The sequence below is a fragment of the Pyrgilauda ruficollis genome, unplaced genomic scaffold (assembly GCF_017590135.1).
Source record: "Pyrgilauda ruficollis isolate IOZ18807 unplaced genomic scaffold, ASM1759013v1 scaffold72, whole genome shotgun sequence".
In the NCBI taxonomy this organism is placed as follows: Eukaryota; Metazoa; Chordata; class Aves; order Passeriformes; family Passeridae; genus Pyrgilauda; species Pyrgilauda ruficollis.
The window spans coordinates 730,609-755,520 of NW_024529044.1; the positions used below are offsets into that span (position 1 = coordinate 730,609).

Consider the following 24,912-nt stretch of genomic DNA (forward strand, 5'->3'; position numbering starts at 1 on the left):
CTCGCGCCCGCCCCCCCCGGCCCCGCGCCCCGCGCCCGCGTTCCGCCGCACCAAGGTTCCTACCCCGGCGTCACCACCAGTCGTCCCCCCATGCTGCCTCGGTGTCACCGCCATAATGATCCCTCATGCTGCCTCGGTGTTACAGATAAAAGCGTCCCCTCCCGCCGCCGGCTCGCTCTTCAGTTCCGCACGCACCCAGCGCCCCCGCTGGCCTCGGAGGGGCCTCGCGGTGTTGGAGGGAGGGATCGGGCCCAGCTGTGGAGCAGGGGACGATCGGGGCCAGCTGTGGCCGTGGGAGGGTAGAAGGATCGTGCCCAGCTGGGGGAGGCACACGCAGCCCCATTTAAGCCCGCCCGCAGCCCCTCACATGATGGGAGTGTGACGGGTCCGGGCACGAGGTAACGGCGATGGCGCTGAGCAGAGTCCGCCTGTTCCAGCCCCGCGGGGAGGGCACCCGGCTGCTGCCCCAGGTAATGCCGGGACCCCTTACCCGAGCACCCCGCGTCCCCCGACCCCTGGGTAGCAGCGTGCTGCATCCCCGGGGGTCTCCATAGGGACGGATCTGGGGGTCCCTTTGGGTCAGAGTCTTTGGGGTGCTCCCCTGCAGACCCCCGTGATGAGCGGGGGGGGTTTGGGGCTAAGCAAGGCTGTGTAGGGTGGCTCCAGGAGCCCGTGGCAGTGTCTGGCTGTGGGCTGCAAGAACATTTCTGGGGGCTGTGAGTGGCTCCTCTGTCCGTGCAGGCATCCAGGCTGGTGGAGCTGCCCTACTCCTCCTTTGATGATGATGATGATGGTGATGACACCGTTGAGCAGGACCCCGGAGTGTGGTACCCCGACCCCCCCAAACTGAGCCCCTTCAGCCGCTGTGTGCGCTACCTGGCCATCCTCTGGAACCTCCTCTTCCTCCTGCTGGGGCTGCTGACCCTTGCTGTGGGGGTCTGGGGGCTGCTGACCAAGAGCCCCCTGCCCGGGGGGGAGCGTGGGGCACCCCTGGGCTCGGACCCCATGCTGCTCTTCGTGCTGGCGGGGCTGGGGGCCAGCAGCGTGTCCCTGGCTGGCTGCCTGGGCGCCCTGCGAGCCAGCCCCTGCCTGCTGCGCTTCTTCCTGGGTGCCGTGCTGGCTTTCGGGGGGCTGGAGCTGCTGGGGGGGCTCCTGCTGCTGCTGCTGCGGCGGCGGCTGCGGGACGCGCTGCGGGACCTGCTGCTGCTCTGCCTCCTGCGCTACCGGGAGGACCCCGACCTGCAGTTCCTGCTGGATGAGGTGCAGAGGAGCCTCCAGTGCTGCGGCCTCGTGTCCTACCGTGACTGGGAGAGCAACCCGTGAGTCGGGGCTGGGGGTGAGTGGGGAAGGCCATGCTCATCTTGGGGCTGAAAACCTCCTTTGTGGGACTCCATGCCTATGCTGGGGTTGAAAACCCTGTTGGGTGTGGAACCCCATCCTCACCACAAGGCTGAAAACCTCCTTTGTGGGACCCCATCCCCACCCCAGGGCTGAACTCCCCCCGTTCCTTGTGGGGTCTGTGCTAGGCACTCATGTTTGGGGTGGTGGGATCCCCAGAACGGCCCAGAAAGCAGAGGGATGAGCTGGAACCCATGCTTGGTGCCCAGTTCTGGGGGTGGGGGTGGCACACCCCATCCCGCACCCCGAACGTGCGTGACCCCACATCTCCGTGTCCATCCCACAGGTACTTCAACTGCAGCGCCCCGGGCGTGCAGGCGTGCGGCGTGCCGGCCTCCTGCTGCCAGGAGCCGCTGCAGAACGGCTCGGTGCCCAACGCCCAGTGCGGGTTCGGGGCGCTGGCGCTGGGCCCGGCGGCGGCCGGGGCCGCGCTGCACGCGGGGGGATGCGGGGCCGCGCTGGCCGCGTGGCTGCGGGGCCAGGCCGGGGCCATCGCCGCCGGGGCCGGCGTCTTGCTGCTGCTGGAGGCCCTGGGAGCGCTCCTGGCTCTGAGGGTGCTCGGGGATATCCGGCCGTGAGGGATATGGGGATTGCCTGGTTTGGTGCTAAATAAACCTTGTCGGAAGTCCTGAACCCGTCTGGTCTGGTCTGTGCTGCCGTCAGCACTGCTGCTGAGGGTGCGCAGGGACTTTGGGGATGTCTGGGGTGCTGGTCCAGCCCCAAATCTTGTCAGCGTTCTGAACCCATCTGTGTCCTGCCCATCCCACCCCAGGGTCTTGAGAGCTGGGGCCAGGCGGGGCCGGTGTCCTGCTGCTGCTGGAGGCAGTGGGAGTGCTCCTGGCTCTGAGGGTGCTCGGGGATATCGCAGCTGTGAGGGCAGCGTGGGGATCGCGATAGGCAGGGGCTGGTTTGGTGCTAGATAAGTCTTGTCAAAAATCCTGAACGCGTCTGGGTCTTGTGTGTGCTGCCATCGCCACTGGTGCTGCTGCTGAGGGTGTGCAGGGATGTTGCAGCTTTGGGGATGTCTGGGGTGCTGGTCCAGCCCCAAATAAACCTGAATCCTGAACCCATCTGTGTCCTGCCCATCCCACCCCAGGCCCTGAGGAGCTGCTTTCCCTCCTCCCCAGCCCACAACACTGACTCCTGTGCTCGTTAGGGTTTAATGAGCATTTTTCCAAGCTGAGCCCCCCCCATCCCCAGCATGGGCAGGGGGGGCCTCGACCTACACAGCACTACAGGGCTGGTGAGCCTGCCCAAATCCTAAATGATTCCGTACTGAGCTAGCTCGTGCAGCTCCAGGTGGCTGAAGGCTTCCCAGGGACAGATGACAGTGATGTCTGAGGAGAGAGAGGACAGAGCTTGTGGCCGTGTGACGCCCCAGGCCCTGCCCCCCCGCTGCCAAAGGGGTGGCATTCCCATACCTGTTCCCAACCCCTCCATGCCTGGGATGTCGTCACCAAACCTGCAAGGAAAGAGGAATTGTCTGGCCTGTCCCTGTACAGGCCCCCCACCCCATCCCAGGGCCCTTCCCCACTCACCCCTGCACCCCCTTTTTGGGGGGTTTGCTCTTGAACTGCCTCGTCTGCCTCTGCTTGAACTTGGGCGGGCCCTTGCGGGGGGTGGCAGGACCCCCGCTCACCCTCGTGGCCGATTTGACCTCCAGCTTGGGGGGCTCCAGGCTCATGGCTGTGGGGGACCAGCAGCCCTGGGGGTCACGGCGTTCCCTGGAGCTCACAGTGTTCCCAGGGTCTCACGGTGCTCCCTGGGGCTCAGCGCTGGCACAGGACAGCTCCTCACACCCGCTGGAGGGAAATGGAACCACCAGCTTCTCCTCCCACCCAGCCCTGCTGGGCTTTGCAGAGCCCCCTCCCCACAAGGCTGGCTCAGCGTTAACCCCCAAAGGCAGGAAGGGCACCCCGAGGGCCACCAGGGCTGCTGCCACTCCTCCTCCCTGTCCCCCACCCCAGTGTGGGTGTGACACCCGGGGACCCCTCAGGGCACTGCCAGGACCCTCCATGGCGTGCCCGGGTCTGTGTGGGGGCGGTGGGTACCCCAGGCTGGGAAGGAGGAGCAGGGGATGGCCCATGGCACCAGGAGCAGGAATTCTGTGGTACAAGCCCGCTCTGGGATCCTGTCAGGGATTTGGCCCTGCTGCAGAGCTGAACACAGCTCTGGGAACACCAAGCCAGGGAGATGTTCCTGGATGTCCCTGGATGCAGGAAGAGCAGCAAACAACCCCGTGTCCCCTCCCCTGACTCACAGAGTGCCACGATTCCCGGCTCCAGAGCTGCTCCTTCCGCCCAGCCGGCTCCCTCCGGCCTGGAGATGCTCTGGGGGGCTTTTCGTGGAGGGAGATTTATCCTGCCCGGGGGTAATAGGATTATTTACCTCCCTGCTTTCCCCAGGGGTAATCCAGTGTCCTTCCCCTGCTCTGGGGGGGAGGAGGTGTCAGGATTAGCCCTGCCTGTGCCAGTGGGCAGTGGATCCCACGTGGGGGAATCCTGCCTTCCCCCCAGGGGGATCCCATTCCCAGAGACTCCTCCAGTGTCCCCTGATCCCACAGGGAGCGATGGGACCCCCATTCCAGTCTCCAGCCCAGCCTGGTGGGGGTCCTGGTTCCAGAGAGGGTCCAGCAGCCCCTGCCCATGGCTCGTGTTGCTCCAAAGCTTCCCTAATCTAGCACTAAAGCAATTAAAAACTGACTAATCGGCACACTTTAATTGAACTTCAGCCCCTGCCACTAATTGCAATTAGTTGGGCTCCAACAAATAGGATTAAAGGGATGCAGGAGTGTTTTCCATGGAGAAGCACCTACTTCCCTGGCAGAGAGCAGAGCCTGGCTGTTAATTGGGGTTCATTAGTGCGTGACACTCCAGGGCTGGGTGGCTTCTTGGGGACCTTGTCCTGGGATGACGTGGGGGGGTCTGGGTGGGTCTCAACAGCTGCAAGTCCCCCAGGATGAAGGGACAAGTTTGGGACAAGTGTCTGGGGATTTAAGATGGAGGCAGAAAAGGCAGCTTGGTGAGCAGGCTGGATGTGACACCAGGGACAGTGTCCTTGACAGGAGGCTGCTGCTTCCCACGTGCCTGGTGCCACACGCTGCCCCCGAGCCCCCAGAGAGGCCCCTAAGAGGCTTTGTGGTGCCAGTGGGGAGGGGTCTGGCCCCCCCATCACCAAGGCATGGCCAAGGTGCTGAAAATCCCCCCAAGGTGCTTAAATTCCAGCTGGGAGCACAGGAGGAGGAGAAGGAGGAGGGCTGGGGAGCCGCTCAGGCTGCCCTTGGCAGGGATTTGCCATGTTGGGGAGGGCACAGCATCCAGCTCCCGGGAAATCCAGGGCTCAGGACAGCCCTGAGCCACCACCTGTCCCCAAGGACAGCTCCCTCTGAGACAGGAGGTGACCCAACCTCGCGTGACACTCCCGGGGTGCCGCGCTCAGCACACAACAAACTCTCCCAACCACCCAGGCCCGGATCCTGTCCCCCCTGGGGCATCCCCCAACCATCTGGGGAGCCCGTGGGAGGCTCAGTCCTTCCTGGCACGCAGCCTGATCTCCATCCTGAGGATCATTTTGATGTTCTCGTCCTCCACGTGCTGCTCCACGGCCGCCAAGGCCTGGGCTCCGCCGTCCCGGTGCCGCTCCAGCAGCTCCTCCACGTATCCCACCCAGACACAGTTGGGGCAGCCGGTCCCGCAGCAGTGGGTGGGCGGGGGGGGCATCGGGGGGGCTGCAGGGGGGTCCCCCCTGTCGCCCTTGGGGGTGGCTGTCCTGCTGTCCCTTCCTGGGTCGTCCGAGGTGGCGGTGTCCGAACGCTCCCGGGGGCTGCAGGAGGTGGTGGGGGGGCGTGGGGTCCCCCTGGGGCTGTTTGGGGGCTGCAGGGAACGGAGACCCCCGTGCTGGTGCCAGTCTGGGGGGGTACGGCACCCCCAGCTCAGCCACAGGATCCCCCTGTCCCCAGTGCACCCCCACTGCCACCCCCAGCCCCTCCNNGGTGTCCCCCCTGTCCCCGCTCACCCCCCGGCGCGCCCCTGCCAGCCCCCGCAGCAGCATCCGGCCGCAGCGCCCTGGCCCCGCCCCCTCCCCGAGTGACAGCTCTCTTAGCCAATGGCAGCCCGGTGCGCTCAGCAGGGCGGGAGCGGAGGGGAAGTGGGACCAATAAGCATCAAGGGGCGAGGCCAGAAAGCCGGAAGTGGCGGCGGAACGGGCACGTGAGGGGCGGCGAAGCCATGGCCCGGGGACCGGGACCGGCCCGGGGACAGAAACCGGCCCGGGGACCGCGACAAAAACTGGGATTGGGACGGAAACAGGGACAGAGACCGGGATCGGGACCGAAACAGGGCCGGGGAGCGGGACCGGGATCAGGAAAGGGACAGAAAGCGGGACCGGGACCAGGACAGGGACGGAAAGCGGGACCGGGACAGAAAGCGACACCGAGATCGGAACATGGACCGGCCGTGCCGCTGCGCAGCAGGTCAGTGCCCGCGGGATGCAGTCGGGATCGCTCCCGGTTTGGGGGCTGGACCCACGCGGGGTCCCGTTCTCGGCGTCTGCGTCCTGATCTCTACCGTGCCCGGGTCCCGATGTCTGCCCGTGCTGACCCTGATGGCTCCCCATGCCTCGGTCCCGGTGTCCAGCCGTTCCTGAGTCTGAGCTTCCCACCGTGCTCAAATCCCAGCATCCTTCCGTACAGGGATCCCGGTGTCCCGGTGCCTGGGTCCCGGTGTCCCAGCCTCCAGGTGCCGGTGCTTCCCTGGAGCCCTCTGACTGTGCTCATTTTCGCCAGGAAGGAGAAGAAGGACAACATGAAGCCCAAACACCCCGAGGAGCAGGAGATCCCGTTCCGCCTGCGGGAGCTCATGCGGAGCCGCGAGGCCCTGAAGCGCCCGGGCCCTGGCAAGGGGCAGGGGACAGGTGGGACACGCAGGTGGCCCGAGCAGGTGGCCCAGGAGCCTACAGCATGGCTGGATGCTGCCGTGGGACATCCTCCTCCCTCCGGTGATGTCCCACCGCGCTGTGCCGGCCCGAGGGGCTCCCGTGGTGTCACCGCTGCAGAAATGTCACCCGTCTCTCCTAGAGAAGAAGCAGCAGCAGAAGTGCAAGGGCCCCAGGGCCGCGGGGGACGTGCCCGTGCCCAGGTTCCGGAGGGGCAGGGGCGAGTCGGAGCGTTCCTACATCTGCCGCATGGAGCAGGAGGTGCAGCGCGTCCTCTTCCTGACAGAGAACCAGCTCCAGCGGGAGCCTGAGAAGGAGGCGACGGCTCCAGAGAAGTCCAAAAGGAAAAAAGAGTGAGAGCAAGGCCGTGTGAGCCAGATGGGGCCAGCCCATGCCTGTGGCATGTCCCCTTGCCCAGTTCTGCAGGGCAGGTCTGGGGGTGCAGCTGCGGGGCGGTGGGCACCCTTTCCATGGGGATGGATCTCTGGGAACAGAGCCACAAGCCTGCTTCATCCTCCTGGGGGAAAAGCTGTGGGGTTTGGGGGGCTCCCGTGGGGTGGGGACTCATTGCTTGCTCCCTGCCCACCCCTGAGCCATAATGTGGCTCTTCAGGTTTCAGAAAAGAAAGCTGGAAAAAGCTCGGAAGAAAAAGGAGGAGAAGAAGGAGGCCATGCTGGAGAAGAGCCTGTTGCAAGGTGAGGATGGAGTGGGGGGGCTGCAGTGACCCCAGCCCCGGGGGGCAGCACGTGGGGGGAGCTGGGCACCCCGAGGGTCTCCCACTGACCCTGTTCTCTTGCAGACACGGTGCCCTTTGGAGAGGTGGTGACACAGCCACCCACCATCACCTCACGGCCCAGGGGACAGGGTCCTGCCGAGCAGGTGAGCTCTGGGGACAGTGCCACCCACCCCTCGGTACCTGGGAGGGCAGCGGTGGCCTCAGTGAGCCGGTGCCAGCTCCTTGGAGCGCAGTCCCGTGTGTCATCCTTCACCGCTGAGCTGTGCCATCTCTGCCTGCAGGCTGGACGGAAGCAGCTCCTCCTGACGCCTCGCCTGGGCCAGAGCCAGGCGTCCCCCGTGTCCCCGGCGGTGTCGATGGCTCGCCGGCGCATCCTGGAGGAGGAGCGGGCGCGCGTCATCCGCGCCTACCGCGACATCCAGCGGCGCAAACAGCTGGAGCGGGAGCGCGCCCGGGCCGGCCCGGGCTGAGCCCCTGCGACTCCAGAGGGACATTGTCCTGATGCTCTGTGTCACTGCTGAGCCCCGGGACTTCCCACAGCTCCACGCTGCACGGCTCAGCACCGGCGTGGGTCCCTGTGGACTTGTTTGGAGTAAAAGGTGCTGGTGGAGCCGGGGGTGTGAGCGTGTCTGTGCTCCCCGTTCCTGAGGGGTCCTGAGGGACACTGCTGTGCTGGCAGATGGCAGTCCCAGGCATGTCACTGTTACCATGGGCTGGCCCTGCCAGGGCTCTAGTGGGGGCAGGAGTCTCGTTCCTCAGCTGTGAGGAGACCCCAGTGCCTGCCAGCTCAGCACCCACTGGGAGGAAAGTGAGGCGGTGCTGGGGACATGGAGTGTGCCACTTGCCTTTATTGTCACTATTGGTGACCCTGCTTGAGCCCCAGGGCTGCAGCCACACACAGCCCTGCCCTTGGCATCCCTGTCCGTGTCCCTGCCTGGCCCCGGTCACGGTGACCCCGGTGCCAGGTGTGCTGCCACGTCCCCGCCGCTGCGCCCGCGCCACCCCGGTGCCACCTGCCCTGCGACCACCCCCGGGCAGCCCCCGGCTCCGGGGAGGCTCCGGGGCTGCTCCCGGCGCGGCGCAGCCGTGTCTGCCTCACCTGGCCGGACAAAGGCTCCGCTGTTCCGCGGCCCCGCCGGCACAAAGCGTTCCCTGTTGGAGCGGGGCCGCCCCGCGCTGCGGCCGGCGCTGGCGGGGCCGGTGGGATCCCGCGCTTCCGGAGGGGCTGGGCACGGCCGCAGGGCCCCTCCGCTGTCCCTGCCACCCCTGAGCGCCTTGTTTGTCGGGTGGCTTTGCCGTCCCCAAGGTGTCACCGCTGTGTCCCCGGGAAGGTGGAGGTGCCTTTTGGGGGTGACGCGCTGTGCCATGCGGTGCCCGCGGGCGGTAGGAGGGAGGGTGTGCTGTGGTGACAGTGGCCCTGGTGACACCGAGTGCCTGGTGCTGCTGGGCAATGTCCCCGCTGCCGCTCGGCACCAGGTAAACACAGGTGACAGGTAAACACGGCTGACGCAGCACAGCCCGGGGGGCACGGCCACATCCCGCTGCCAACACCCGGCTCTCTCTCGCGGCCGTGTCCCCGGAGCCGGGAGCGTGGGTTTGTGCAAGCTAAAGGCACAGCCGGGACGTGGCGAGTGCCACCCTGGCGCTGCGTGTCCCTTGTGCGGACACCGTGCAGGGCACGCATGCCCACCCCAGCGCCGCCATCCCGGCTCCGGCTCAAGGAGACCCGGTCACCCGCTGCCCCCACCGAGCCGCTCCAGCCCTGAATAATTCATGGCACTGCTGGCCGCAGGCTTCCTGCCCGGAGGAGGAGGAATGGCTCTGGAGGGGAAGGCAATCCGAGCGGGAAAACCACCACGACCTTGGCACGTCCTCCGTGCCGTGCCACCTCCTGCCCGGCAGCCCATCTGCCCACGGGATCCCGGCCCAGCGGCCCCGGCTGGGGGATGGGGGTGCCGAGGAGCCTGCCCGGAGCCCCCCCGTGCTCCCTGTCCCTCCCCTGGATGGGGGCATGGGGCTGAGCCCGTGGGGTGGGGAACACCTGGGACCCCCATCACAGGCCACCTGTGACAGCATCATAGGAAAAACCACCTTTATTGGGGTGACCTGAAAAAAATGAAAAGGAAACTTGACAAAGCCGCAAGGAGGGCGAGGGGCCCAGCTCCCTCCCCACTCCGTGCAGGGGGAGCCCCGAGGGGGGGAAAGGCACCGAGAAGACGGCCAGAGCTGTGGGGGGCCGGTTCCCAGCCCCAGCAAGGCACTGATCCCCCTCCCCCAGCAACGGAGAAACAGAGGCACAGGAGGAGGCAGAGCTGGGGACAGCTTGGTGTCCCCTTGTGCCCTGCGGTGCGATGGGGCCAGCTCAGCTCGGGGTCCCCAGGGCTGGGGGGGTCAGTGCGGGGCCAGGGGCTCGGTGCTGGGGGTGCCCTGGGTGGGGTCCCACGGGCTCCCCAGCTCTGGAGGGTCCATGGCCTGGGGGAGGTGGGGGGTCTGTGCATCACGAGGGCAGTGAGGCGACAGACGGGGGCGTCCTCACGGGAGCCAGTCCTTGAGGCAGGGATGAGGGGCTCCGTGGCCGGGTGGGACGGGCAGGTGGGAGCGCTGGCTCTGGGACCGTGTGCAGGCGTCCCACGGGCAGGAAGCAGCTCTGGCTGCCAGCCAGGGTGGCATTCACACTCAGTCAGGGTGGGATGAGGCTCGGCGAGCCCTGGCAGTGGGACGGAGGGGCTGCAGCAGTGCCGGCGCTGCGGGAGCTGTGCCTCGGGGGCTTCACCACCGGTTCCTGCTGTACGGGGACTGCACCTGTGGGCACAGCGGGGTGGCACCGCGGTGGCACCAGCACCACGGACGTGTACCCTGACCCACCGGGGAGGGTCTGGGTGCCGGGCAGCGCCGTCACCATGGCAGGGCCGGACTTTGCCCCCGCTGCAGCCACCGTTCACCCACCTGGCAGCTCCGGGTGTCCCTCGGGATGCTGGAGTGCCGGGCCTGCGCCGCGAAGGCGTCCTCGGCTCGGAGCGTGGAGCTGGCGCTGCCGGGCATGGGGCTGGTGGAGGCACGGGGCAGGATCACGTCGTAGGGACCCTCGCTCTGAGGGACAGACAGGGGGTGGGAGGTCACAGCACCGGGAGCGCCCCAGCCCCACAGGGTCCTGGGGGTGGAAGGCTTGGAAGGTCCCCACCCCGTTAGAGGAGCCATTGGGACGCAGGGGTCACAGGAACACCCCACCCACACCCTGTCCCCCACACCCTGGTGTCACACTCACCATCCCCTTGTGCATCAGGGCCATCTCGGTGGGCTGGTAGACGCTGGTCAGCAGCTGCCCGTTGTAGCCACTGTATGGGGACACCGGCTTCTTGGCTGCTGAGACACGGGACAGTCACCATGGAGCCAGTGCCACCCCATTGGGGCTCCCTGTACCTCGTTAGCAGGTTTAACGAGCTGACCGAGCAGCTGCGTGCCATTCCCGCGGGACACTCCTGTCCCCAGGGATGGCATCGCTGCTGCCTAGCCGTGGCTTGTTATTGTAGGGTCTCTCGGGTGCAGGCGCTGCTCAGGGGGACCCTCCCTCCCCCATGGGGAGCAGACACCTGGTGTGTCCGCCCATGATCCCCACTGGGACTGTCACCACCCAGTGTTATTGCAGGGGCTCGTGGGCCTGGGGTGGAGGGGCAGGAGCCGCGGGCACCCCACGCTGGGGAGGGAGCTCCCTGGGGCTGCTGGGCTCAGCCCAAACTGGTACACCCAGCCCGGCCAGTTCTCAGAGCCACAACAGCAGCAGGCGCCAGTGCCGGGCAGGTCACTGCCAGACGTCTCGTCACCCACCCACCGCTGCCATCCCCGGTGGGGACATCCCCAGCGTCCCCAAGAGGATGGTGCCCGCACTGCTATGGGGTGAGGAGGTCCCTGGCGAGCCCTGGCACCTACCAAAGGATGGCTCATCCATGGAGAAGGCCTTGTTCTCCACGAACATGCTCTGCGATTTCTGCTCCTTGAGGATGGTCTCGTAGCCCACCCCCCGTGTGGGGTAGCCGTCGTCCTCAAAGGCCTGCTCGGGGCTGCGCCGTGTCACGTGTGTCACCTCGGGGATGACGTAGAGCAGCAGGAAGGCACTGGCGTTACAGACCAGCGCAATGGCCAGCGTGGGGTCATCCCAGCCGGGCTTGTGGCCGGCACGCTGGTTCCCATACAGGTACATGACGCTCCACGCCAGCCAGATGGCCACAGAGAGGCCGGTGGTGGCCAGGATGAAGGCGCCGTGCTTGCGCCAGCGGCCATAGCGGCCGCACAGGGTGGGCCAGGCCGCGCCGAAGGCGGCCGCCAGCAGGGCCATGACGTAGATGAGGGCCATGACGAAGTCAGCGTCCGCCAGCTGGCAGGGGTCCGCGGGGCCGCCCTCGCACCGCGCCACCGTGATGACGAGCCACTCGGTGTTGATGATGACCTCGACCGAGGCGAGGGACAGGGCCACCGCCAGCGTCACCCAGCCCCGCGGGGCCCGGTTGCGCCGTGCCAGGAAGTTGAGGGCCACGGCGTGGGCCAGCAGGCAGGAGAAGCAGATGGCAAAGAGGACGCCGAAGAGGAAGCGGCGGGAGGTGCAGGTGGAGAAATCCGGCCCCACGATGAAGTCAAAGGTCAGGCAGAAGAGCCCGAAGGTGCCCAGAAGGAAGAAGACCTGCGTGGCCACCAGGCTCTTCTTCTGGTGGTCCTGCACGAAGGGCAGGCTGGCCACCAGGACAATGGTGAGCACAAAGGTGGTCACCACGCCGAGGCTGGCCACTGCTTCCACCCCGATGCCCCAGCCCACCGAGAGGTCACAGAGGTTGTAGTAGAGGGAGGAAAGGTCATGGCCACAGCCCGGGGGCGGCGTGGGCTGTGCAGAGGCTGTGGGGAGCAGGGCCAGCAGCACGGCCGTGGTGCCCATCCTGCACCGTGGCATCCAGGGACCCTGCAGGACACAGCGGGGTCAGGACACAGTGGCTGGGGATGGGGATCAGCTCCCAGCTCAGAGCATCCCTGCCCATGGTCCCCACTGGGCATCACCCCATGGTGAGCAGTGGGGTCCTGGGGAGCTCTGCCCTGCTGGCACAGCTGAGCTCAGCCAACACGGCCACGGAGCGCCAGATGGGACCAGGCAGTCGCACTGGCTCCTTGGCTGGAGGCTGGTGGCAGCTGAGGAGGCACTCAGCCCCCCTGTGCCCCATATGATCCCTCCCAACATGGGAATTCTCTGGGAATTCTCCTGATCCCTTCCTCCAGTGTCAGGAGCAGCACTGTGCCTGATGCTTCCCAGGAACCCCAAATGCGGGCCCACACCAGATGGCAGAGGAGATACTGGGGGACAGCGCTGTCCCCTTGCCTTGTCCCTGCGTGCACCACGTTCCTCTTTCCACTTCTGTCCCACTTCCCTCTGGCTTTGGGCACCGGCCCAGTGCAGGTCGCATGTCCAGCCCGCTGGCACGTAGGCAGCCGCAGCCTGGCACGGCACGGCACAGCATGGCACGGCACGACACGGGGTCCCAATCCTTGTCCCCACCGTTGCCACCCCATTCCTGCCACCTCATGGTGGGCGCGGGGAAGAGGAGGCAGCGAGGAAGCCGCAGCTTCACTTCTGGGGGAGGAAACCGGGAGGAGATCCCAGCAAGGACATGCCGGGGCCGGGGCCCCCGGTCTCCCGAGGGGCACCCCGAACCGGGCACCCCCAGGCCCGGGACGGGGACAGGGACCCCCAGCACCACGCCGGGACGGAGTCCCTATGCCCGCGGGTTCCAGGAGCTCCGCCGCCTCCGGTTCCCACCGCGTCCCCCAGCTCGGTTTCCCCCACACCCCCAGCCCGGTACCCCCGCACCCTCCGCCCGGTTTCCCCCGCGCCCCCGGCGGCTGCACCCGCGTCCCCAGTTCTGCTCCTGCTGCAACCCCGCCTGGTCCCTCGCATCTCCCGTTGGCTTCCCCCGCTCCCTCGGCCCGGTGCCGCCGCACTCCCGTCCCGCTTCCCCTGCCCCTCCGCCGGTCCCCCCCGCCCGGTCCTCCCGCACCGTCCCGGTGCTTCCCGGTGCTCCCGCCAGGTCCTGGCCCCGAAACTCCGCCGGAGCCGCCCCCAAATCTCCGGCCGGAGGAGCTGCGGGGGCGGACGGCTCTCGGTCCCGGTCCCGGTCTCTTCCCGTCGGCGTTACCGGTGCCCCCCAGTCCCGCCGGGCTCGCCGCCCACCCCGCCCCGCTCACCGGCCGCAGCCCCCGGTGCCCGGCGCTCCGCTCCCCCCGTGCCGAGCCAGCCCCGGTGCCGCCGCACCGTGCGCCTGCCCGGCCCGGCCCGGCCCCTCCCCGAGGTGCGGCTCGGCCCCGGGAGCGCGATTGGGGCCGGCCGGGACCTGCCCCGCCGCACCGGGCGGGGACACCGCGGTCCCGCAGCGGGGCACGGAGGGGGCTGGCGGGGGGAAGAGCCCACACTGGGGGGACGGGACGGGGAGGAGCCCACCTGGTCATCGGTGTGATGAGTCTGGGGGGCTCAGCCATCGGTGCGATCAGCCTGGGGGGCTCAGCCTGGCTCTGCCGAGCGCTGCTCCTCGGGAACGACTCTCAGGGGACAAGGGACGGAGCGGGGGGGCTGCCCCGGGGCCCGGACGGGGCTGAGGGGGGCAGAGCCTGGGCTGGGGGTGAAGCAGGGCTGAGCCCACCCAGCCATGGGTGTGATGGGTCTGGGGGTCTCAGCCTGGCCCTGCTGAGCGCTGCACAACAGGAAGGACCCTCAGGGGACAAGGGACGGAGCAGCGGGGTCTGTGTCACCCAGCCGGGACCTCCCAGCTCCGGTGGGCTCGGGGATGGCAGCCGGGAGTGGCGCTCCACGGGCGGCCCCGCCCTGTAAGGATTCTCCGGCCTGGAGGGGCCTCCCGGAGGAATGTCAGCTGATGGATAAAGCCGGAGCCCTTGGCAGGGCAGCAGGACCCAGAAAACCCCAGAAACCCCTTTCAGCAGAGGGCCGGGGACCAGGGCAGCCCCAGCCCGGGGCACTGGCAGGATTTGGTGGTCCCTGTCCCGACAGGGGTGGCCGCTACCCTCGAGTTGGGATGGGCACCCCACAATCACCCCATTCATCCCTGGGGATGGGGAAAAGCCCCGGGAGATTTGGGGCACCCCGGGGCCCCGCCAGCCCTGGGAGAGGTTTCCAGGCAGGAGCTGCTATTTCGGGAGGGTGAAGCAAGAGGGTGAAGGATGCAGAGGAAAGTTCAGTGTGCCTCCGGCGGAGCCTGCCCTGATCCAGGCCGGGATGAAAACAATCCAGGGATAAAGGGCAGCAGAGCCTCCAGCGGCAGGACCGGCTCCCACCGGAACCGGCGGCACCCGTGGCACAAGGACCGGCGCCCGCCGGAGCCCCCGGGCACAGGACGGTGTGTCCGGGCTCAGAGCTGCGGCACCGCCACCTTCCCGCCCTCTTCCTAAGGATCCTTCGGCTCCGGAATGGTGTTTGGGATTGGATCATCCCTGCCCTCGCACAGGGCAGGGCAGGGCAGGCGAGGGGCTCTGCAGCAACCCTCGTGCCTCAGTTTCCCCGGGGATTTGGCCCCAGGATTGGTCAGCCCTCGCTCTCCGGGAAAGGCTCAGCTTTGGATAAGCGCTGCCGGGAGCGGAGGCCGCTTGTCCTGCCGCCCCCACACCGCAGCCCGGCCTCTCCACCGGCTGCTTCCTTCCGCCGGAGGCTTTCCCGGCTGCTGACTCAGCACGAGACCCCCGTGACCCCCCGTGGGGCCACCGGCAGCTCCCGTCCCGCCGGGGCTGCCCGCGGTCGCACAGCCTTTGCTTTCGTGTCCCGTCCTTGGCGGGTGATTTCCTCATCCCCTTCCCATGGGAACCTCCCCATCCCCCCACGGCGGGTGATTCCGGCCCCCTCCCCACGGAGACCCTCGTGTTCCACCCCTCGTGGGCGTTTTCCGCTCCCCCTTCCCATCGGGACCCTGTCCCCGTTTCCAGCCCCCATTGCCTGCTCCCGGAGCCTTTGTAGGTCCTACAGAAAGACCCCAACAGGCTGTGGGGTCACCGGGGGGTGATGCCACCCTCGGTTTCCTCTCGGGGTCCCTGACCCTGACCTCCCGGCACGGGCAGAGCCCGATCCCAGCCGCCGCTGCTCTGGGTGGGCTGGGAGCCGCGATGCCAGCGGTGGAACTGGGCAGAACTGCTCCTTCCAGCGCTGAGGCCACGCTGGGGGGCTGCGATGTCGCTCAGCACCGGCACCTGGACCCCGGCCAGGCTCTACCCGAAAACATCAGCACGCATTTTTTCCACGCTTACCTTTCCTCGGGAGCCGCAGGGACGGGCGGCTGGCACGGCGGGCACGGTGGCACGGCTGGCGGAGCCCCGTCTGCCGGCGGCTCCCCTCGGGAAGGCGAGAGCCGTGCCTGGAGCCGGGGGTCCCTGCTGCCCTCCCAGAGCCTCCCGCCGCTCCGGCCGGGGCTCGGAGCCGTTCCCAGCGGAGCCCCTCGCTCCGGCGGACGCCGTCAGCACATTTCCACCTCCTTTGCCAAGTAAACACGCACCGGCTGGCACAGGGGGGGCGGTGGCAATCGGGGGGGCCGGTGGCAATCCCGGAGCTCCCGCCGAGGGTTCCCGAGGCAGCCGAGCCCTCCGCCCCGCGGCCCCTCAGCCCCTGCCCGCGGTCGGGTTAATAACTAATCCCTTCCCTGTTCTGCTCTCCTCACGTGCCAGAATTAATGGAGCGAGAACCTCCCAGGTACCCCCCGCGCCACCGGGTCGGGCTTTAACCCTGTCCCCCGGTAGGGATCCGGCTTGGGATGAGGTGACATCCCCGGAGGAGTTTGTCCACGCCGGAGAATGCCCCGGGGCAGGGGTCCGTGGGGGGGCCAGCCCCACACCCTGGGGGCAAAGGCTGCGCCCCATCCCACCCCAGTGCGCGTACAGCAGGGCTCGGGGGTGGGCAGGGGGTCTGGTGGGGTTGGGGGTGTCTCTGTGCCCTGCCAGGAGCCAGCTGAGGTCCTGATCCCCCCCGGGCACCCCCTGGGTCTGTCCTGCCCCTCTCGGGAATCCGAGAGGAAAGGCTGGACGGTTTTGGGGGATTACGTTAAGGACCTTAAGGGGAATTAGGGTGGCGGCGGGGCTGGTTTGGGGAGCTGGGGGTGCCAGCTCCCTGCCCCGTCAGTGCCAGCTCCGCAGTGTCCCATCCCTGCCCTCTGCCGGCAGCTGGGGACAGGCTGGCACGGCACGGCCGCTCCTCCAGTGTCACACCAGTTTGGCACTGGTGTAACTGGGAGGGCAGCACTGGGTGCACCCCATGCAGGGGGGCATTGCCCGGGGGTTGCAGCCTGGCTGCTGCCAGGGGAATTAATGGGTGGGGGTCGGGATCTGTGATCTTACCATGTGTCCAGACCCACCAGAGGGGACAGCAGACCCTGTGGGTGCTCCCCCCAGCTGCCCCGGGCAGTGGGGCAGGGGCACGGGAGTGGGCAGGGCAGAGGGACCCTGTGCCAGAGAGGCTGGAGCAGGGGGTCTCCGTTCCAGCTGCCCGCAGGGAGCCGGACCCAGGCAGAGTTTGGTCTCAGGACAGCAGTTTATGGAGTAGCACCCAGCGGGCACCACGTCCTTGTCAGGGCTCGCAGGAGCTCACTCGTGCTCTCCACCCCTCACCACAGGCAGTGGGCTCCCCAGGACCCTCCGTGCCACTGGGCTGGGGTATGTCCTGGATGAGTTCCCTGGGTGAGTTCCCTGGGTGAGTTCTAGTGTTGCGCCAGGGGCTGAGCATGGACAGGGCTGAGCTGCCCACCCTGGGGTGCTGCTGCCAGGCAGGCACCACGATATCCCCAAATGAGTGTCTGGACACAACCACCTCCTCCTGCCTTCCCCACCAGCAGTGACCCCGGCTCTGTGGAGGGTGGGGGTCTTCCTGGTCCCGGTGCAATGCATGGGGCTGTGTGAGCACCAGCGCTGCCAGCCGGGCACTGCCCCAGCTCAGAGCGCGGTGTTGCCCAGCAGCTTCAGCGGTTTCAGGGCTGGGGGTGGGAAGTGCCCGCTGCCACCGCGGGGGGCTGCCCGGGGGTGACCCCGCAGCACCTCGCCCACCGTGCGGCGGAAGGTCTGGCTGACGAAGCAGTAGAGGAAGAAGTTGAGGGAGGTGTTGAGCATGGCCACCATGTTGGCGATGTCCAGGGCCAGGTGCACGCGCCAGTCCCTCCTGACCGAGGCCACGTAGAGGTGGCACATGGTGACGATGGTCCGGGGAGCCCAGAGCACCACGAAGACGGTGGTGACGGCCAGCAGCAGGGCCGTGGTCTTGCCGCCCCCCGCGCGTCTGCGCCGCTTTAGCTTGCGGATGATGACGGAGTTGGTGGCCAGGAAGACGCTACAGGGCAGGAAGTAGATGGTGACGCAGTGCAGCCACTTGAGCGCCGTGTCCAGCGCCGTGGGGGGGTCGGCGTCACGCCACATGTCCAGCCACCAGTAGAAGGGGATGCCGGTGGCCAGCGCCGCGGCGAAGACGGCCGCGATGATCTTGCGGGTGCGCCGTGGGTAGGACACGGTGCGGTAGCGCAGCGGGTGGCACAGAGCCACGTAGCGGTCCACGGTCAGCAGCACGGTGACCCAGGTGGACGCATGGTTGGCCGTGAACTCCAGCACGTTGACGGTGTGGATGAAGGCGCTGGGCACTGCCCGTGCCAGGATGGCCGTCTGCAGGATGAAGCCCACAAAGATGATGAAGATCTGGGTGAGGATGTCGGAGGTGGTCAGGGCCAGCAGGTACCAGTATGACGACTTCTTGGTCCTGGTGGCCAGGCGGGACAGGGCCACGGCAGTCAGGATGTTCACTGCAGGGAGGGGAGCCATGGGTGGAGGTGAGAGGTGGGGGCTCACAGCCCTCCCCCAGCACCCAGACCCCGGAGCTGCCCAGGCTGCAGCCGAGGGGAGCTATAAATATCCCGGTGCCCTGGGGATTTGCTGGGCTGATTAATCTCTTCTGTGTGCCAGCCCAAGCAATGCAAATACCATCTGTCCCCGTGGTGGTGGCACCTGCCCTGGGCCGGGCAGCCAGGCACTGGGGCCAGCTCTGAGGTTGGGGGAGATCAGGTAAAATCCCTCCATCCTGAGGGGTTTTCTTTCCAGCCCCCCAGCCCCCTCACCTGGCAGCCCCAGCCCCAGCAGGACGCTGTAGTACACAATGGGCACGATGCCGACAAGACAGGGTGACCGCTCCAGCTCTGCCCATGACACCACGGTGCTGTTGGGCACTGGCAGCGACATCTTCCACCACGGAGCGGCTGTGAGGAGACACAGGAGCACCGGGGGCATCAGAGTCCTGATGGCACCTGGTGGGGAGGTCAGCCGTGACATGGCACAGGGGTCTGGGGACAGGGGCCATCGCCTGGGGGTCCCCGCTGTGGCTGGATCGCAGCTCCCTTTTCCTGTAGCATCCATGGATAGAGGGCAGCTCCCAAACGTGCCACTGCGGACACACCTGGATCTGCTGCACCCATGGGAGACGATGCACCTCAAGCCCCCTGTGCCAGCAGAGCCCCCGCTGCTAGAGCCGCTCCTTCTTTATCCATCAGCCCCGTTTTTGTAGAAAACCGGATTAAAACATCATGTTCTTGGGCAGCTGCCAGCAGAGGGAGTCTCTGGCCCTCAGCCCGGGCTGGGTGCCACCAGGCGGCTCCCAATGGTGGCAGAGGACCCAGAGGTGCCGATGGGGGGTGGTCCTAGTGGTGCCAAATGTGGGGTGGCCATCTCCAGGCTGCCAGCTGGGTCCTTTTCTAGCTCCTCAGGCTGAGGCAGCGGCCCTGCCCGCGGCCCTGCCCGCATCCGGATCCTGATCCGTATCCGCATCCTTATCTGTGCCCCATCCCTGCCCTATCTGTGCCCTATCCCTGCCCCGTCCCTCTGCCCACTCCCCACGCCCGGATCGTGCCCGCGCTGCCCTCGCCCATTCATAAACCAGGGCAGCTCCACCCCCTCCCGAGCTCTGCGCTCCTATTGGCTCAGGGGAGACAGGCCCCAGCCAATCGGAGAGGGGCTCCCCGGGAGTGGTGAGGCCAGAGTTGAGCGCTGCGTTCTGATTGGTCAGAATCCCCCCCAAATTTGCATCCCATGGGGACCGCCACCCCTGGTCCCAGCGCGGGGATGGTGGGGGGTGATGGGAGATCCTGGGATCGGGGGTGCAGGGGGTCCTGGGATCGGGGGTTCTGGGGTGCGGGAGGCCCGGGGGTTGTGGAGTGCTCTTTGGGAGGGGGGTGTCTTGGCTGTGGGGTGCAAAGAGGAGTCCTGAGCTCAGGGAGGGGGTACGGGGCACCACGCTCCTCCCAGTCTGACCCTGGCCCTAGGGACACCCCAAATTCCCCTTGTCGCAGACACTCGATAGCTTCGGGGCCGGGGCTGGAGGGGGGGCCAGGTCTCTCGTCCCTTTGGGGACCCCCAGTGATGGATCTGCTCCCCCAGAAGTGCCCGAGGTGTGTGTGGGATCCCGGGGGTGCCACCTGCCCGACCCTGGGACCCAAGCAATATCCTGAGCGCAGCCCGAGGGAGAAGAAGGGGGGGATGGGGGAGCAGAGGGGTGCCAATTAACTGCAAATTAGCTCCGGTTCATCAGCAGGAGGTCCCGTCCATCCACGTCCCCCGCGGAGCTGAGGCATCGATCGGCTGCAGCTGCGCCGCGAGCGCCTTAACCCTTTCCCAGCCCGATCCCCTTTGTGCTGCTGGGGGCGGGTTCGCTCTGGGCCCCCCTTTGCTCCCCCTGCCCTTGCTCCCGCTCCCCAAATCCTGCGGGACAGGGACCCTCACCTGGGTGGCCCCAGTGCCACCCGCCGGGCGTGCAGTGCCACCTTCCCTGGGCTCGGTGTTTCCCACGGACATACCGCTGTCCCTGTCCTCTTCAGCGTCCGTGTGCCGCTGGTGTCCGTGTCCCTGGCAGTGTCCCTGTCCCCGCGGGCACCGGCAGCATGGCACAGCCTCCCGGGGCGCGGGGCACGGGGCGGAGGGAGAGCGCCGTGGGCAGAACCACGGGCAGAGCCGCGGGCTGGGCTGGCTGGGCACGGGGGCGTCACCGGCCCTTGGCTCCGCGGAGGTGACTTCCCTCCGGGGAAGGGATCACCTGGGCAGCTCCGGGTGACCGGGACACAGCTCGTCCCCGCCCCAGAGCGGTAGGGATGGTGGTCCGGGGGCAAGTGGGCAGCTGGCTTGGCGGCCACCTCTGGGGACTCAGAGGAGCGGGTGTGCGCAGGGTGTGACGTGTGGCTGTGCACAAGAGCGTGAATCCGTGTGCGCTGCCTGCGTGTCCCTGCTGGGCTCTGCCCTGGCTGCTCCACTGCCAGGACACCGTGCCCGCGCCTCATTTCCCCCAGCAGCACAGGGAGGGACCTGCTGTCCCCTGCCGGTCCCTGGGTCCAGCTCCGTCTCTCCAGTGTCCCCCAGCCCGCGGGGCGATGCCGTGGCACTGCTGCCTGGCACAAGTCGCTATGGTGAGCCAGCCCTCAGCCGCAATCTCCGGGCCAGCGCAGCTGCTCCTCACCTCACCGCAGACGGGGAGGTGTCACCCTGTCCCCTGGCGGCTTCCAGAACCAGCCCCACGGTCCCCCGTGTCCCCCAGTGGTCACCTCACCCCCGTGAGCAGCACGGGGGTCCCGGGGCTGTGGCTGCCGCCTGGGCTGGCGCGGTGCCGGCGGCACGCCGGGCACACGCTCGCACAGGCTGTTGTTTATCAGGCGGTGGTGAAATGAGGCGTCGGAGAACGCGCTGTGCCGTGAACCGGCTGTGCCGTGGCGGGGGCCCTGTCCCCCGCGCCCCCACGGTGCAAGGACAGCGGCCCGGCCCGGGCGCTCTGCTGGCACCGCGGTTTTGGGGGTCCCCTGCCCAGCAGGGACACAGGGCTCCAGCATCGCCCACCTGCCCGTCCCTGCAAGGGGCCAGGGAGCCCCAGCAGCGTGACGTGGGGTGATCGGTGTCTTGTCCTGAGTCTCCACGCCCAAGGGTTAGGGACAGATGGTGATCCCACCCCCTCGGCAGCTGCAGCAACATCTGCCCACACTCAACATCTGGGAACTGTGTCTAAGCCCGTGTACAAACTGCTGTGCAGGGGACGGGGCTCCTCGGCAGTGGGTAAGAGGCTGCTGTGCCCTTGCGGGCTGTGCTCCTCCTCTGTGGGATGTGTCCCCCCCCGGGGTCCTGCTCCTGGGTCCCCACCCCAGGATGCCACCGGGGCCACAGCCCAAGCGGCGTCGGCACGGCTTGGCTGACACCCGCTGCCCCTACCCTGCTCACCCAGCGCCGCCCCAGCCTGCGCCTGTGGCGCTGGGGCTTTGGGGGGCCCCAGCCCCGTGGTGAAGCCCCCCAAGAGGTGTCGGGGCGGGCGGGGGGCCAGGGAGGCCGCACAGGGCGTACGGGCGGCCTCTTGGCTGCAAAGGCTGGGAAAAGGGCAGGCAGTTCCTGCCGGCAGCGCGGATGCCATGGTGATGGGCTGCTGCCGGCATGAATACCCATGAGCCGGGGGGAGCGGGAGGCCACCGAGCTGTGCCCTGAATGTAAAGACCCCGGCACAAAGGGCCGCGGCCACGCGGGGGCTCCGGCGCGGCGGTGCCAGCAGCAGGTGCCACACGGCGAAGTCCCCGCGCCGCAGCACCCCGGGGTGCGGGGCTGGGGCTGGGGGTCACGGTGGGATGCGGGGAGGCTGGAAGCCGTTCCCGTGGCAACCACGGGTCCCAGTTTCCACCAATCGATGCGGCGGCGCGGGCGCTCGGGCCGGGAGGGCGCGTGGCCTACATAAGCCGCGGGCGCGCAGCGTGCGCCGCACCCGGCAGATGCGCCTGCGACGCCATGGCCAGGCTGACGGGCACCCGGCCCGTGGCCACCCGCCGCTGGGGCTGTGCCGCCGCCTTCCTCCTCCTCCTCTTCACCGTGCAAGCCGGTAAGGGTGGCCGTGGCGGGGGGAAGCACGAAGGGTCCCCCCGAGCCCTGGGTAGCGCTGCCCTCGCCGGGTGCCGGGGTGCGGCTCGGCGGCTGATGGAGAGCTGAGCGCGGCTCTCCGGCCGCCGTCGGGGTGCCCGGAGGGGATGGAAGCGGCTGCGGGGTGTGCTGCGCTCTCGGAGCCGGGTTGTGTTGGCTGGTGGGTGCCCGGGGAAGGGCTCGGTGCCGGGCAGACAAGTCCAGCACCACGGGGTGCAGGGCGCCTGCTCCCTTTCCTCATCCCCGTTCCCCTTCCTCACCCCCCGGCCTTAAGCCGGCCTGGGAAGGGTAATCCGTCCGCAAGACGGGATTTGAGAAGGAAGATGGATTTGAGACAGACAGGGCCAAATTCCTCCTGGGGGAAGGATGCTCCGAGGAGCGGGTGGGAGTGGTGTCAGGAGGGAGAAGAGGAGTGGAAGGAAGGATCCCAGTGCCCACAGGAGCATGGAGCCCCCTGTTCCACATTCCCAGATCCCTCTCCAGTCCCTGTTGGGATCCCAGCACGGACCTGAAGTGACACCAGGGCAGCTGGAGTCCCCAGGCTGCTCGGGACCCCATTCCTGGCTGTGGGGCAGAGCGTGCCTGGCTCCCCACACCCAGGGGCTCTCTGTCCCCCCACGTATCCATCTGGCATGTGAGGGATCAGGGCAATGCCCGGGGCTCCCTCTGCCCACAGCGAGGACGGGATCAGGACAGGCAGGCCGGGCTGAGAGCCAGTGCTGCCGGCACCCGGCCATTTCCCAGCACACCCCAGCCTGGGACATGGTGGTCTCAGCCCTTCTGCTGCAGAAAGGCACTTTTTTGGCTCTCAGGGACATAAATGTCCCCATGTCCTTTGTTCCCCCATGCTCCCTTGGCGCCAGCAGCCCTTTGGCACTGGGGGAGTAGAGGCAGGAGGTGCACAGCCCCCCGGTAACCCCACCCCACCTCAGTGCCTGGCACTGGGGTGCAGCTCTGGGATGGTCTCATCTCCCTGCAGCCCAAAAAGCCGACTTTAGCGGGGACTCCACGGCGGCCACCATCAACCACTCGCTGACGCTGCTGCAGCGGCTGCAGGAGCTGCTGCAGAACGGCAACGGCAGCGACTCGGTGCTGCGGGTCCGCTCGGCCGCCTCCGACGAGCCCAAGGTGTTCCACACGCACCAGCTGCTGCTGAGCCTGCAGAGCGAGGTCTTCGAGAGCCTCCTGCACAACCAGAGCGTCGTGACCCTGTACGAGCCACCCGAGACCGCCGCGCTCTTCGAGAAGTTCATCAGGTGCGTGGGGACCCCGTGGGGTGGGGAGGACAGGAGGGTGCAGCTCTCCTGGGAACTCCACGGGGAGCTCCACGGGATGGGGATGCCCAGAGGGATGCAAGGAAGGAAGGAGGATACTCCCTTGGGAGCCACAGGGACCTCGTGGGATGTGCATTTTGGAAGGGATGTAGCCCAAGAAGGATTCTCCCCTGGTGACCATGGAGATCCTGTGGGATGGGTGTACCTGGAGGGATGCAGCCAAAGAAGGTGGATGCTGTACTTCATGGGATGCAGCCAGGGCTGGAGGGGACTGTGGAGATCATGTGGAATGGGAGGAAAGTATCCAAGGAGAGGAGGTGCTTCCCTGGGAACCCTGGGGACCCTGTGGGGTGGGAATACTCAGAGGAAAGCAGCCCAGGGCAGAGGCTGTTCCCCTGGGCCGGGTTCCAATGTTCTCCCTTGGTCCCCAATGTCACCACCCCCTACTCTGCCCCAGGTACCTGTACTGTGGGGGGGTCTCCATCCTGCTGCACCAGGCCATCCCCATGCACCAGCTGGCCAGCAAATACCGGGTCTGGGGGCTGCAGCGCGGAGTGGCTGAATACATGAGGACCCACCTGGCCAGCGAGTCGAGCCAGGGCCACGTTGTGGGCTGGTACCACTACGCCGTGCGCGTCGGGGACGCGGCGCTGCAGGAGAGCTGCCTCCAGTTCCTGGCCTGGAACCTGTCCGCGGTGCTGGGCAGTGCCGAGTGGGGCTCGGTGAGCGTGGAGCTGCTGCTGCTGCTGCTGGAGCGTTCCGACCTGGTGCTGCACAGCGAGCTGGAGCTCTACACCGCCGTGGAGGGCTGGCTGAGCCGCCGGCAGCCCGAGGCGCCCGTGGCCGAGCGGGTGCTGCGCGCCATCCGCTACCCCATGATCGCGCCCAGCCAGCTGTTCCGGCTGCAGGCGCAGTCAGCGGTGCTGGCGCGGCACCGTGCCGCTGTGCAGGACCTGCTCTTCCAGGCTTTCCAGTTCCACGCTGCCTCCCCGCTCCACTTCGCCAAGTACTTTGACGTCAACTGCAGCATGTTCCTGCCCCGCAACTACCTCGCGCCCAGCTGGGGCTCCCAGTGGGTCATCACCAACCCGGCGCGGGACGACCGCAGCACCAGCTTCCAGACCCAGCTGGGGCCCAGCAGCCACGACGCCGGCAAGAAGGTGACCTGGAACGTGCTGTTCTCGCCGCGCTGGCTGCCCGTCAGCCTGCGCCCCGTGTACTCGGACGCGGTGGCGGGCGCCATCCAGCCCGTGCGCATCGAGGACGGGCGCCCGCGCCTCGTCATCACCCCGGCCATGAGCAGCCCCGACTTTGCTGGCGTCAGCTTCCAGAAGACCGTGCTGGTGGGCGTGCGGCAGCAGGGCCGCGTGCTGGTCAAACACGCCTACAGCTTCCACCAGAGCTCGGATGAGGCAGCCGACTTTCTAGTGCACGCCGACCTGCAGAAACGCACCTCCGAGTACCTCATCGACAACTCTCTGCACCTGCACATCATCATCAAGCCTGTCTACCACTCCCTCATCAAGGTGAAGAAGTAACGAGGTGCAGTTGGGTCCTGCCATGCTGGTGCCAGCACCATGGGGGGAACGCTTGGTCCCGTAGGTAGATGGGGGTCCCCTCGCTGGGGGACAACAGGACTGA

At 67.6% G+C, this 24,912-nt stretch overlaps 7 protein-coding genes across 10 annotated transcripts; 3 read left to right on the forward strand and 4 right to left on the reverse strand.

The window, feature by feature from the left end:
* The first annotated feature begins 90 nt into the window (after positions 1-90).
* Positions 91-2,446, forward strand: TSPAN10 (tetraspanin 10). The gene is made up of 3 exons (XM_041485721.1): positions 91-470; positions 742-1,319; positions 1,685-2,446. Exons 1-3 carry the CDS (start codon positions 408-410, stop codon positions 1,974-1,976), a joined length of 933 nt encoding a protein of 310 aa, XP_041341655.1. The 5' UTR covers positions 91-407; the 3' UTR covers positions 1,977-2,446.
* Positions 2,447-2,539: 93 nt separating this feature from the next.
* Positions 2,540-4,569, reverse strand: PDE6G (phosphodiesterase 6G). Of its 2 annotated transcripts, none has more exons than XM_041485828.1 (5): positions 4,214-4,569; positions 3,659-3,759; positions 2,937-3,084; positions 2,820-2,860; positions 2,540-2,735 (listed from the first exon to the last, which is right to left on the reverse strand). In XM_041485828.1, exons 1-5 carry the CDS (start codon positions 4,567-4,569, stop codon positions 2,659-2,661), a joined length of 723 nt encoding a protein of 240 aa, XP_041341762.1. In that variant the 3' UTR covers positions 2,540-2,658. The 2 variants fall into 2 exon arrangements, with proteins under 2 accessions (XP_041341762.1, XP_041341761.1); XM_041485827.1 differs by having other exon boundaries at positions 2,937-3,200; positions 4,214-4,352.
* Positions 4,105-5,465, reverse strand: OXLD1 (oxidoreductase like domain containing 1). The gene is made up of 2 exons (XM_041485825.1): positions 5,413-5,465; positions 4,105-5,270 (listed from the first exon to the last, which is right to left on the reverse strand). The coding sequence occupies exons 1-2, from the start codon at positions 5,446-5,448 to the stop codon at positions 4,923-4,925; spliced, it is 384 nt and encodes a 127-aa protein (XP_041341759.1). The 5' UTR covers positions 5,449-5,465; the 3' UTR covers positions 4,105-4,922.
* A 122-nt stretch (positions 5,466-5,587) lies between these two features.
* CCDC137 (coiled-coil domain containing 137) lies at positions 5,588-7,676 on the forward strand. The gene is made up of 6 exons (XM_041485748.1): positions 5,588-5,869; positions 6,182-6,309; positions 6,473-6,683; positions 6,943-7,025; positions 7,130-7,209; positions 7,348-7,676. The coding sequence occupies exons 1-6, from the start codon at positions 5,625-5,627 to the stop codon at positions 7,534-7,536; spliced, it is 936 nt and encodes a 311-aa protein (XP_041341682.1). The 5' UTR covers positions 5,588-5,624; the 3' UTR covers positions 7,537-7,676.
* Positions 7,677-9,172: 1,496 nt separating this feature from the next.
* On the reverse strand, positions 9,173-15,563 carry GPRC5C (G protein-coupled receptor class C group 5 member C). Of its 3 annotated transcripts, none has more exons than XM_041485862.1 (5): positions 15,350-15,563; positions 10,994-12,014; positions 10,332-10,429; positions 10,013-10,156; positions 9,173-9,868 (listed from the first exon to the last, which is right to left on the reverse strand). In XM_041485862.1, the coding sequence occupies exons 2-5, from the start codon at positions 12,003-12,005 to the stop codon at positions 9,836-9,838; spliced, it is 1,287 nt and encodes a 428-aa protein (XP_041341796.1). In that variant the 5' UTR covers positions 12,006-12,014; positions 15,350-15,563; the 3' UTR covers positions 9,173-9,835. The 3 variants fall into 3 exon arrangements, with proteins under 3 accessions (XP_041341796.1, XP_041341795.1, XP_041341794.1); XM_041485861.1 differs by having other exon boundaries at positions 10,332-10,426; positions 15,350-15,481; XM_041485860.1 differs by lacking the exon at positions 15,350-15,563 and adding an exon at positions 13,289-13,335.
* Positions 15,564-17,020: 1,457 nt separating this feature from the next.
* GPR142 (G protein-coupled receptor 142) lies at positions 17,021-18,307 on the reverse strand. The gene is made up of 2 exons (XM_041485675.1): positions 18,187-18,307; positions 17,021-17,874 (listed from the first exon to the last, which is right to left on the reverse strand). The coding sequence occupies exons 1-2, from the start codon at positions 18,305-18,307 to the stop codon at positions 17,021-17,023; spliced, it is 975 nt and encodes a 324-aa protein (XP_041341609.1).
* A 3,546-nt stretch (positions 18,308-21,853) lies between these two features.
* BTBD17 (BTB domain containing 17) lies at positions 21,854-24,809 on the forward strand. Its single transcript, XM_041485863.1, has 3 exons — positions 21,854-21,959; positions 22,977-23,253; positions 23,729-24,809. The coding sequence occupies exons 1-3, from the start codon at positions 21,869-21,871 to the stop codon at positions 24,807-24,809; spliced, it is 1,449 nt and encodes a 482-aa protein (XP_041341797.1). The 5' UTR covers positions 21,854-21,868.
* The last annotated feature ends 103 nt before the right edge of the window (positions 24,810-24,912 follow it).